General features: G+C 49.2%; 1 protein-coding gene across 2 annotated transcripts in view; it reads right to left on the bottom strand.

Moving 5' to 3' along the window:
• Positions 1-1,882: 1,882 nt before the first annotated feature.
• The window catches only part of CCDC187 (coiled-coil domain containing 187), a 150,986-nt gene continuing 139,360 nt past the window's right edge, over positions 1,883-13,508 (bottom strand). For both annotated transcript variants that reach the window (XM_063935828.1, XM_063935829.1), the window contains 5 exons: positions 7,052-7,179; positions 6,413-6,498; positions 6,200-6,276; positions 3,132-5,110; positions 1,883-2,293 (listed from right to left, as the gene is read on the bottom strand). In XM_063935828.1, the coding sequence (XP_063791898.1) occupies positions 2,150-2,293; positions 3,132-5,110; positions 6,200-6,276; positions 6,413-6,498; positions 7,052-7,179 (2,414 nt within the window). In that variant the 3' untranslated portion in view covers positions 1,883-2,149. The remainder of the gene's footprint in view (positions 2,294-3,131; positions 5,111-6,199; positions 6,277-6,412; positions 6,499-7,051; positions 7,180-13,508) is intronic.

Genomic DNA, 13,508 nt, shown 5'->3' with positions numbered 1-13,508 from the left:
ATACAGCACGTCACACGTGGTATATCCATATTATATATAACGGTCACTGCATACAGCACGTCACACGTGGTATATCCATATTATATATAACGGTCACTGCATACAGCACGTCACACGTGGTATATCCATATTATATATAACGGTCACTGCATACAGCAGGTCACACGTGGTATATCCATATTATATATAACGGTCACTGCATACAGCACGTCACACGTGGTATATCCATATTATATATAACGGTCACTGCATACAGCAGGTCACACGTGGTATATCCATATTATATATAACGGTCACTGCATACAGCACGTCACACGTGGTATATCCATATTATATATAACGGTTACTGCATACAGCACGTCACACGTGGTATATCCATATTATATATAACGGTCACTGCATACAGCACGTCACACGTGGTATATCCATATTATATATAACGGTTACTGCATACAGCACGTCACACGTGGTATATCCATATTATATATAACGGTTACTGCATACAGCACGTGACACGTGGTATATCCATATTATATATAACGGTCACTGCATACAGCACGTCACACGTGGTATATCCATATTATATATAACGGTCACTGCATACAGCACGTCACACGTGGTATATCCATATTATATATAACGGTCACTGCATACAGCACGTGACACGTGGTATATCCATATTATATATAACGGTCACTGCATACAGCACGTCACACGTGGTATATCCATATTATATATAACGGTCACTGCATACAGCACGTCACACGTGGTATATCCATATTATATATAACGGTTACTGCATACAGCACGTCACACGTGGTATATCCATATTATATATAACGGTTACTGCATACAGCACGTCACACGTGGTATATCCATATTATATATAACGGTTACTGCATACAGCACGTGACACGTGGTATATCCATATTATATATAACGGTCACTGCATACAGCACGTCACACGTGGTATATCCATATTATATATAACGGTCACTGCATACAGCACGTGACACGTGGTATATCCATATTATATATAACGGTCACTGCATACAGCACGTCACACGTGGTATATCCATATTATATATAACGGTCACTGCATACAGCACGTCACACGTGGTATATCCATATTATATATAACGGTTACTGCATACAGCACGTCACACGTGGTATATCCATATTATATATAACGGTCACTGCATACAGCACGTCACACGTGGTATATCCATATTATATATAACGGTCACTGCATACAGCACGTCACACGTGGTATATCCATATTATATATAATGGTCACTGCATACAGCACGTCACACGTGGTATATCCATATTATATATAACGGTTACTGCATACAGCACGTCACACGTGGTATATCCATATTATATATAACGGTCACTGCATACAGCACGTCACACGTGGTATATCCATATTATATATAACGGTCACTGCATACAGCACGTCACACGTGGTATATCCATATTATATATAACGGTCACTGCATACAGCACGTCACACGTGGTATATCCATATTATATATAACGGTCACTGCATACAGCACGTCACACGTGGTATATCCATATTATATATAACGGTTACTGCATACAGCACGTCACACGTGGTATATCCATATTATATATAACGGTTACTGCATACAGCACGTGACACGTGGTATATCCATATTATATATAACGGTCACTGCATACAGCATGTCACACGTAGTATATCCATATTATATATAATGGTCACTGTATACAGCATATATATATATATATATATATATATATAAGAAAGTAGTTGCACAAACCAAATGATCACTTCCCAATGAAGTGCTGGTACATAAATAGGTTACATGAGTCTTAATAAGAAGCTGCAAATACACAATTATCAAAAAGTGATCTTTATAAATCAGCAGTCCCCGGCCAATCACGCGGAAAGCTGCCATTTTACCCCTATGAAAGTAGCGCTGCTTGATATAGCAAAATTCTAGTCAAATATTTCTCATAATACATTTATCGGGTGCTCTTCAGTTTGCCGGCTGTCGGGATCTTTGTCATCTACCAGATCAGGGTTCAGACAGGAGCAGAGATGACGGGAGCGCAGACCTGTACGTGCTTACTATCCAACACACCAGAGAAAGTGCATGAGAGATTAGTTGCCCTGCAGATTGGTGACGTGGAGTGAGAGCGCCCCCCGTTGGCGGGTAACGTGCTCGCAGCTCTTCCCGCAGGTCCTCGCCGCGGTCACCCGCTGTGTGGTATCTTCAGATGTCCCCTGGATGTGGCCTTTCCTCAGCTGTGGGCAGAGATATTACATGCAATGTTACACAGTACTCCTCTGCCCAGCAATACTACACAGGCTCTGCAGTGGAACTACAAGTCCCAGCTGACTGTCTGATACCATATAATTCATCCCTGGGCGACAGCGTCACTGGCTGACATTACAGAATCACAACTGCATGAGTGTATTAGTCCCTGTGTGTATAGTAAGTGTGTGGTGTATATCGGGGGTCACTTGCCCATCCACCCTGGTGCCGCCCTGGCACTGACCCAGCTGGTGGGAGGCTGCGCTCAGTACTGATCTCTGTGTGCTATATCAGCGCTGGATCCACCCGTAGAAAGGGCCTCTGGGGAACGGAGCGCAGCAGGAGCGGGCACCGGGGGGTTAATGCGTTCTGTATTCCCAGGCGTGAATAAAGGGATTTGTGTAAGCAGGTACTGAGTGTCCCTGTGTACACACGGCACTGCCCGCTGTACTGTACACACAGTGCTGGGAACACATCGTCTCTATGTCACCTGCCGGCGTCACACCTCACCCTGCAGGAAAAGGAGTGGGTGCAGAGTGGGACTTCTAGCTGTGCCCCCCTCCCCAATATGATGCAGCCACGCTCCTCCATACGGGACCCTGCATTTCTCATGGGGGGCTCTGGCTGCAACCATGGGGCAATTATCTTTAAATTGTCGGAGTAGTAATTTTTGGATGGTGTAATTCAGGTTCCAGCCATGGATATGCTGGCACTTGTAGTTCTACAGCTGTCAGTATACCCAAATAGTTTACGCTGAAAGGGCTTGCTGGCCAACACATACAAAAAGACATGCTGGACTAATGATCTGTGATTTGTCTTGATACATACCAGTAACGGGCTAGAGGAACTCGTCGGAGACCATGGATTATTTTCCTTTCCTTGTATTCTCCTCTTCTTTTTATATTCTTTTATACAGTCCTTTATAATTTCGGTTGCTAATACATGAGCAATACTGTCCACGTGTCCACCTATCTCTGCGTCCGGTGCGTTTCGGGATGTGAGTGGATGGAACCGGCTTCCTTTACCGATAAAATATATTTCCTGCTCACTGGGATCGGTCTCCGACTCCTTCCTGAGGGCAAGTTCTAGATCAGTAACATTGTTGCATGACTCCAAACCCCTTGACCAGGTCTGGTTAGTGTCCTTTTGTGAAGCCTGTTCCACCTCACCATTGTCATCCTGTCGTCGTCTTCTTCTTGGGTCTCCATCGGCTTTTTCTGGAGATTGGAAATGACTTGGCGATGGACCCTCGTCAAACGAATGGTCATCTCCCAGCTGATCAGGATTCTCCTTCTCATCAAACAAAAGATGTGAGATCTCCCCGGGTCTGACAAACACACCACAGTTCTTAGGACATTGGAAATACTTTACCCCTTCATATGTACCATCGTTATCTCCTTCAGCCTTATCAAGGGCCACTCCTGCCCAATGACCTTCCTTGAAGGAGGTTAACCCTTTAAACTTTAGCGTACCCGGCTTTGAAAGCTTCACCAATACTCTATCTCCAATCTCAAAAGTATATAGTGGATCGTGTGTATCATCGTCAGCCGTTGATAATGTTAGGAACGGGTTACGCTGCTTTATAACTTCAGGTGACTCTCTGGTGTCCTCAGCCTCGAGGGGAGAAGTTCCTGAGTGCCCATCATGGTGTATCTGCTGGGGAATGTCCTCTGCTAACAGGCTGCCATATAATACATGGATCTCATCCATTAGGCTAGCGTCCCCACTACTCTGCAAGCTTGCCGTCCCGGACAAGAGCATCTCCTCAGGTGGGCTGGGGAAGTCTTCTGTGTCGCTATAACCACTTTTAATGGAGTCTCCATCTCCAGGAAGTGAGGGAAGCTCCTCACTCAGCTCCTGTTGTGTGGAGTACAAGTCCGCACTTTCGTAAGAGAGCTTTTCATCAACTGGAGACAAGATCTCTGACAGGGCATCTTCAATAGGCTCTAGAACCTCCTCGGTGATGAATACGATCTCTCCCTCACTCCGATGTGGAAAGCTTTTAATGTGAAATAAATCTGCGGAGGCTGAAGCTGGAAATGGCCCCATCTCACTTTTCTGGAAGATTACATTTTCTGTAACAGATTGTTTCCCATTAGTTTCCGTCACTCTTTGCCGGTCTTTAGTGTCAGGAGAAGTCATTCCCGCCGCATTACTAACATCTTCTGCACTCATTGACGTCGGCTTCTGTGTGTCTGTAACTCTGACAGCATTACTGGCCTGGCTGTCAGGCACATGGCTTGTACTGGATGTTTTTGTGTTCGTGTCCGTCAGGTCCTCAGACGTGGGAAAGGATTCCGATGCCAAAGGAGCAGTTTTACATTTTGTCTCCTCCATAACAAATACTGCTGGACCTCTGGACATTGCAGCTTGTAACGAGGAGGAAGGCGGTTTAACTGTGCCATCAGCAGACGCTTCATCTCTGGGAATTTCTTTGTTTCCGCTACTAGACAATATTTCCTGTTCTCCCTCATTTTGACGAATAACATAGGCCTGACCGGCCAGATCTGCTCCCCAGTCACCTTGTCCTTCAGGTGTGATATCCGGGGCCTCCATGTCAAACACCTCGGAATCTCCACTCTCGGTATCCTGGCCCTCCTGCCCGCGGTCAGAGATGGAACTCTCAGAGATGTGAATGAGCTTAGCAGAAACTTTCTGAAACTCTGCGAGAGAGGGGCAGAGAGCGTTGCTTGCTGGGTCCGGGACCTTAGATGCCGACGCACTATGAGAACTGTGACCGCTGCTGGGTTCCGACACCAAGTGGACGTCCTCTGCGCCTTCATGGTCTGATGTTATCACGTCAGAACCTAAAAATGTAAAATGTTTCATTACTTTCTCATTTTACCACACAATGTACGGCAGTCACCATTACTACGGCTGTGCAGAAGGATACCTGTGGACTATATAGTCTATGGATATTCCGCATATATTAGGCTCAGTGTCTACATACTGGGTATTGCAGGGTCACGTAATGCTCTAGGACAAAAGACCTAGGAATGACCGGACCATCGTGTCTGTATCATCAGAAATAAAGCACTCTGATTGGCTACAACAACGACTTACTTTGCACCATAAAGATGGAGAATATTATCAATGATATTTGTGTAACAAGAAACTGCACTATACGGTGTGACTGTCGGGTCCATATGGAGCCACAGCGGGCAGGTGAGGGGGTACACGTAGCCAAATCCTGGGGAGTGTGGCCATACCCACTCATGTGTGCCACCACTCCAAGGAGAGGGCATTCTTTATCCTCCCCAGCTGGCATGGGTCCCTGCCAGACTCATTAGACCAGCCTGGGCCTGTGAAATGAGTGCACCTTACTCCCCCCCCCCATCTAGGTGCCCCTGGTGTTTGTGACATTGGGGGTCATTCCGAGTTGTTCGCTCGTTGACGATTTTTGCAACGCAGCGAACAGGTGGAAAATGCGCATGCGCATGGTATGCAGAGCGCATGCGCTTAGTTATTTTACTAAGAACTTAGTAGATTTACTCACGAGCGAACAACGTTTTTTCCACGCTGAAGTGTTCGTAGTGTGATTGACAGGAAGTGGGTGTTTCTGGGCGGAAACTCAGCGTTTTCACGGCGTTGGCAGAAAAACGCAGGCGTGCCAAGGCAAAACGCGGGAGTGGCTGGCCGAACGCAGGGCGTGTTTGTGACGTCAAACCAGGAACTAAACTGATTGAACTGATCGCTATTTGTGAGTAAGTCCGGAGCTACTCAGAAACAGCTAAGAATTATGTATTCGCAATTTTGCTAATCTTTCATTCGCTATTCTGCTAAGCTAAGATACACTCCCAGAGGGCGGCGGCCTAGCGTTTGCAATGCTGCTAAAAGCAGCTAGCGAGCGAACAACTCGGAATGACCCCCATTGTGCAGGAACAGAGCCATCTTACCTTCTGGTTGACCTTCCGGGCCGCCAGATTTTTTAGGGTCTGTTGTTTCCTCCTGATCCCCCGGACGCAGCTTGTCCCTACAACACAGGAATAGAGCAGGTATACATCCGTTAAATGCACGTCCCTTGCTAGCAAGCTTTGGAAATGTGACAATTGCTCTTACACAAGGGTTCTCACAGAATAGTAGGGCGGTAAATAAATCGGCATAGTTACCCGCATTCTCCTGCAGGAACGTTGAATGTTTTGGGTGTATTTGCAAACACCCCTGAATCATCTTCATTAGCAGATATGGGCTTCTCCTAATTAAACAGAATGTAGTAGAAAGCGACATTAATCATTGACATCTATTGTAGATAATATAGGTGTCATTAACAAGTGTTATTCGCTGTATTCGACATAGACACTGTGGGGGGAATTCAAATGTTTGAAAAGTCGGTTGGGTGTCTGTTATTCCTGTCTATTAGATAGGAGAAAACAGACACCAAACTGACTTATCAAACCATTGAATATCCCCCTTTATGTAACTACAGGCCGCTCTAAGCTACACGCAGGAGAACACGCTATTATGGGAATATATATAACCTGAGCGGAAAACAAAATCCAGTGGCATGAAAAGCCGGGCGTCTCGTGGGCCCAGAATACACCTATAATTCCCCATAACTATTCCGGTGGTAAATCTGTGAGAACCGGCAGAACACAAATCAGGAGCTGACAGATGATAAATAATCGTCTCTTTACCCCGGTTCTACGGCAATGGAGAAGGACTGCGGCACAATCCTGCGTACACATTATTATGTATATGAGTGATAATGCATATACATGAAATATGGAAATCCCAGCGGAACACCTTGCCTGTGAGTGATTGCACAGATTGTTCTGAGTCGGCGGAAACTTCTCACACAGATTAGTTAGAATATTCTGAAGAGATTCCGTCACATGTTCTCGGTCTCCTGATAAAGGATTGCTCTGGACGGCTCCATCTGTAACGCACAACATACATTACTGCTGCTGCCCCCGTCCCCCAGGACTCGTGCACGGTAATATCTTTATTTATGCCATAGTGGTGGCGATACATTCTCTGCTAAAACCATTAATCAGGATAAATGTATGCAGAATTATGATTTATGCCGAACTGATGTGTAGTGAGCCAGCGGCGTATATACTCGCACATCTGTACCTGGCTCTTATTGGCTGCCGAAATACATTACCATTTACACTGCGTCATGGTCCTGAATGTTGTAACAAATAAATGAGAAAATGTGCAGAAAAATAATACGTACTCATGTTAATAATTCTCTCATAGAACACAACCATAAAATGAGCTGAATGTTTTTGTGTAGTAGTGTGTTTCCTGCATCATTGTAAAAAGTGCCTCACATCATGTCACTGCCCCTGTCACATACAGCCCTGTCCTCACTGACACATCACTCATCCCCTGATATACTCTGTGCTGCTGGAGACCCTGCTCTTCCCACTATATAACTCTCAGTCTGTGGCTTCCTGCTGCCTCCATTCCCCTCCTCACATCATGTCACTGCCCCTGTCACATGCAGTCCTGTCCTCACTGACACATCTGTCATCTCCTGATATACTCTGTGCTGCTGGGGACCCTGCTCCTCCCACTATATAACTCTCAGTCTGTGGCTTCCTGCTGCCTCCATTCCCCTGCTCACATCATGTCACTGCCCCTGTCACATGCAGCCCTGTCCTCACTGACACATCATTCATCTCCTGATATACTCTGTGCTGCTGGGGGACCCTGCTCCTCCCACTATATAACTCTCAGTCTGTGGCTCCCCGCTACCTCCATTCCCCTCCTCACATCATGTCACATGCAGCCCTGTCCTCACTGACACATCACTCATCTCCTGATATACTCTGTGCTGCTGGGGACCCTGCTTTTCCCACAATATAACTCTCAGTCTGTGGCCTCCTGCTGCCTCCATTCCCCTCCTCACATCATGTCACTGCCCCTGTCACATGCAGCCCTGTCCTCACTGACACATCACTCATCTCCTGATATACTCTGTGCTGCTGGGGACCCTGCTCCTCCCACTATATAACTCTCAGTCTGTGGCTTCCTGCTGCCTCCATTCCCCTCCTCACATCATGTCACTGCCCCTGTCACATACAGCCCTGTCCTCACTGACACATCACTCATCTCCTGATATACTCTGTGCTGCTGGGGACCCTGCTCCTCACACTATATAACTCTCAGTCTGTGGCTTCCTGCTGCCTCCATTCCCCTCCTCACATCATGTCACTGCCCCTGTCACATGCAGCCCTGTCCTCACTAACACATCACTCATCTCCTGATATACTCTGTGCTGCTGGGGACCCTGCTCCTCCCACTATATAACTCTCAGTCTGTGGCTTCCTGCTGCCCCCATTCCCCTCCTCACATCATGTCACTGCCCCTGTCACATGCAGCCCTGTCCTCACTGACACATCACTCATCTCCTGATATACTCTGTGCTGCTGGGGACCCTGCTCCTCACACTATATAACTCTCAGTCTGTGGCTTCCTGCTGCCTCCATTCCCCTCCTCACATCATGTCACTGCCCCTGTCACATGCAGCCCTGTCCTCACTAACACATCACTCATCTCCTGATATACTCTGTGCTGCTGGGGACCCTGCTCCTCCCACTATATAACTCTCAGTCTGTGGCTTACTGCTGCCTCCATTCCCTCCTCACATCATGTCACTGCCCCTGTCACATGCAGCCCTGTCCTCACTGACACATTACTCATCTCCTGATATACTCTGTGCTGCTGGGGACCCTGCTCCTTCCACTATATAACTCTCAGTCTATGGCTTCCTGCTGCCTCCATTCCCCTCCTCACATCATGTCACTGCCCCTGTCACATGCAGCCCTGTCCTCACTGACACATCACTCATCTCCTGATATACTCTGTGCTGCTGGGGACACTGCTCCTCCCACTATATAACTCTCAGTCTGTGACTTCCTGCTGCCTCCATTCCCCTCACATCATGTCACTGCCCCTGTCACATGCAGCCTGTCCTCACACATCACTCATCTCCTGATATACTCTGTGCTGCTGGGGACACTGCTCCTCCCACTATATAACTCTCAGTCTGTGGCTTCCTGCTGCCTCCATTCCCCTCCTCACATCATGTCGCTGCCCCTGTCACATGCAGCCCTGTCCTCACTGACACATCACTCATCTCCTGATATACTCTGTGCTGCTGGGGACCCTGCTCCTCCCACTATATAACTCAGTCTGTGGCTTCCTGCTGCCTCCATTCCCCTCACATCATGTCACTGCCCCTGTCACATGCAGCCCTGTCCTCACTGACACATCACTCATCTCCTGATATACTCTGTGCTGCTGGGGACCCTGCTCCTCCCACTATATAACTCTCAGTCTGTGGCTTCATGCTGCCTCCATTCCCCTCCTCACATCATGTCACTGCCCCTGTCACATGCTGCCCTGTCCTCACTGACACATCACTCATCTCCTGATATACTCTGTGCTGCTGGGGACCCTGCTCCTCCCACTATATAACTCTCAGTCTGTGGCTTCATGCTGCCTCCATTCCCCTCCTCACATCATGTCACTGCCCCTGTCACATGCAGCCCTGTCCTCACTGACACATCACTCATCTCCTGATATACTCTGTGCTGCTGGGGACCCTGCTCCTCCCACTATATAACTCTCAGTCTGTGGCTTCCTGCTGCCTCCATTTCCCTCCTCACATCATGTCACTGCCCCTGTCACATGCTGCCCTGTCCTCACTGACACATCACTCATCTCCTGATATACTCTGTGCTGCTGGAGACCCTGCTCCTCCCACTATATAACTCTCAGTCTGTGGCTTCCTGCTGCCTCCATTCCCCTCCTCACATCATGTCACTGCCCCTGTCACATGCAGCCCTGTCCTCACTGACACATCACTCATCTCCTGATATACTCTGTGGTGCTGGGGACCCTGCTCCTCCCACTATATAACTCTCAGTCTGTGGCTTCCTGCTGCCTCTATTCCCCTCCTCACATCATGTCACTGCCCCTGTCACATGCAGCCCTGTCCTCACTGACACATTACTCATCTCCTGATATACTCTGTGCTGCTGGGGACCCTGCTCCTCCCACTATATAACTCTCAGTCTGTGGCTTCCTGCTGCCTCCATTTCCCTCCTCACATCATGTCACTGCCCCTGTCACATGCTGCCCTGTCCTCACTGACACATCACTCATCTCCTGATATACTCTGTGCTGCTGGGGACCCTGCTCCTGCCACTATATAACTCTCAGTCTGTGGCTTTCTGCTGCCTCCATTCCCCTCCTCACATCATGTCACTGCCCCTGTCACATGCAGCCCTGTCCTCACTGACACATCACTCATCTCCTGATATACTCTGTGCTGCTGGGGACCCTGCTCCTCCCACTATATTACTCTCAGTCTGTGGCTTCCTGCTGCCTCCATTCCCCTCCTCACATCATGTCACTGCCCCTGTCACATGTAGCCCTGTCCTCACTGACACATCACTCATCTCCTGATATACTCTGTGCTGCTGGGGACCCTGCTCCTCCCACTATATAACTCTGTCTGTGGCTTCCTGCTGCCTCCATTCCCCTCCTCACATCATGTCACTGCCCCTGTCACATGCAGCCCTGTCCTCACACATCACTCATCTCCTGTTTTTCTCTGTGCTGCTGGTGACCCTGCTCCTTCCACTATATAACTCTGTCTGTGGCTTCCTGCTGCCTCCATTCCCCTCCTCATATCATGTCACTGCCCCTGTCACATGCAGCCCTGTCCTCACTGACACATCACTCATCTCCTGATATACTCTGCTCTGTGCTGCTGGGGACCCTGCTCCTCCCACTATATAACTCTCAGTCTGTGACTTCCTGCTGCCTCCATTCCCCTCCTCACATCATGTCACTGCCCCTGTCACATGCAGCCTTGTCCTCACTGACACATCACTCATATCCTGATATACTCTGTGCTGCTGGGGACCCTGCTCCTCCCACTATATAACTCTCAGTCTGTGACTTCCTGCTGCCTCCATTCCCCTCCTCACATCATGTCACATGCTGCCCTGTCACATGCAGCCCTGTCCTCACTGACACATCACTCATCTCCTGATATACTCTGTGCTGCTGGGGACCCTGCTCCTCCCACTATATAACTCTCAGTCTGTGGCCTCCTGCTGCCTCCATTCCCCTCCTCACATCATGTCACTGCCCCTGTCACATGCAGCCCTGTCCTCACTGACACATCACTCATCTCCTGATATACTCTGTGCTGCTGGGGACCCTGCTCCTCCCACTATATAACTCTCAGTCTGTGGCTTCCTGCTGCCTCCATTTCCCTCCTCACATCATGTCACTGCCCCTGTCACATGCTGCCCTGTCCTCACTGACACATCACTCATCTCCTGATATACTCTGTGCTGCTGGAGACCCTGCTCCTCCCACTATATAACTCTCAGTCTGTGGCTTCCTGCTGCCTCCATTCCCCTCCTCACATCATGTCACTGCCCCTGTCACATGCAGCCCTGTCCTCACTGACACATCACTCATCTCCTGATATACTCTGTGCTGCTGGGGACCCTGCTCCTCCCACTATATAACTCTCAGTCTGTGGCTTCCTGCTGCCTCCATTCCCCTCCTCACATCATGTCACTGCCCCTGTCACATGCAGCCCTGTCCTCACTGACACATCCCTCATCTCCTGATATACTCTGTGCTGCTGGGGACCCTGCTCCTCCCACTATATAACTCTCAGTCTGTGGCTTCCTGCTGCCTCCATTCCTCTCCTCACATCATGTCACTGCTCCTGTCACATGCAGCCCTGTCCTCACTGACACGTCACTCATCTCCTGATATACTCTGTGCTGCTGGGGACCCTGCTCCTCCCACTATATAACTCTCAGTCTGTGGCTTCCTGCTGCCTCCATTCCCCTCCTCACATCATGTCACTGCCCCTGTCACATGCAGCCCTGTCCTCACTGACACATCACTCATCTCCTGATATACTCTGTGCTGCTGGGGACCCTGCTCCTCCCACTATATAACTCTCAGTCTGTGGCTTCCTGCTGCCTCCATTCCCCTCCTCACATCATGTCACTGCCCCTGTCACATGCAGCCCTGTCCTCACTGACACATCACTCATCTCCTGATATACTCTGTGCTGCTGGGGACCCTGCTCCTGCCACTATATAACTCTCAGTCTGTGGCTTTCTGCTGCCTCCATTCCCCTCCTCACATCATGTCACTGCCCCTGTCACATGCAGCCCTGTCCTCACTGACACATCACTCATCTCCTGATATACTCTGTGCTGCTGGGGACCCTGCTCCTCCCACTATATTACTCTCAGTCTGTGGCTTCCTGCTGCCTCCATTCCCCTCCTCACATCATGTCACTGCCCCTGTCACATGTAGCCCTGTCCTCACTGACACATCACTCATCTCCTGATATACTCTGTGCTGCTGGGGACCCTGCTCCTCCCACTATATAACTCTGTCTGTGGCTTCCTGCTGCCTCCATTCCCCTACTCACATCATGTCACTGCCCCTGTCACATGCAGCCCTGTCCTCACACATCACTCATCTCCTGTTTTTCTCTGTGCTGCTGGTGACCCTGCTCCTTCCACTATATAACTCTGTCTGTGGCTTCCTGCTGCCTCCATTCCCCTCCTCATATCATGTCACTGCCCCTGTCACATGCAGCCCTGTCCTCACTGACACATCACTCATCTCCTGATATACTCTGTGCTGCTGGGGACCCTGCTCCTCCCACTATATAACTCTCAGTCTGTGACTTCCTGCTGCCTCCATTCCCCTCCTCACATCATGTCACTGCCCCTGTCACATGCAGCCTTGTCCTCACTGACACATCACTCATATCCTGATATACTCTGTGCTGCTGGGGACCCTGCTCCTCCCACTATATAACTCTCAGTCTGTGACTTCCTGCTGCCTCCATTCCCCTCCTCACATCATGTCACATGCTGCCCTGTCACATGCAGCCCTGTCCTCACTGACACATCACTCATCTCCTGATATACTCTGTGCTGCTGGGGACCCTGCTCCTCCCACTATATAACTCTCAGTCTGTGGCTTCCTGCTGCCTCCATTCCCCTCCTCACATCATGTCACTGCCCCTGTCACATGCAGCCCTGTCCTCACTGACACATTACTCATCTCCTGATATACTCTGTGCTGCTGGGGACCCTGCTCCTCCCACTATATAACTCTCAGTCTGTGGCTTTCTGCTGCCTCCATTCCCCTCCTCACATCATGTCACTGCCCCTGTCACATGCAGCCCTGTCCTCACTG

The sequence above is a fragment of the Pseudophryne corroboree genome, chromosome 8 (assembly GCF_028390025.1).
Source record: "Pseudophryne corroboree isolate aPseCor3 chromosome 8, aPseCor3.hap2, whole genome shotgun sequence".
Classification (NCBI taxonomy): Eukaryota; Metazoa; Chordata; class Amphibia; order Anura; family Myobatrachidae; genus Pseudophryne; species Pseudophryne corroboree.
The sequence above is the reverse complement of the archived record's forward strand: the minus strand, read 5'-3'. Positions and strand labels throughout refer to the sequence as shown.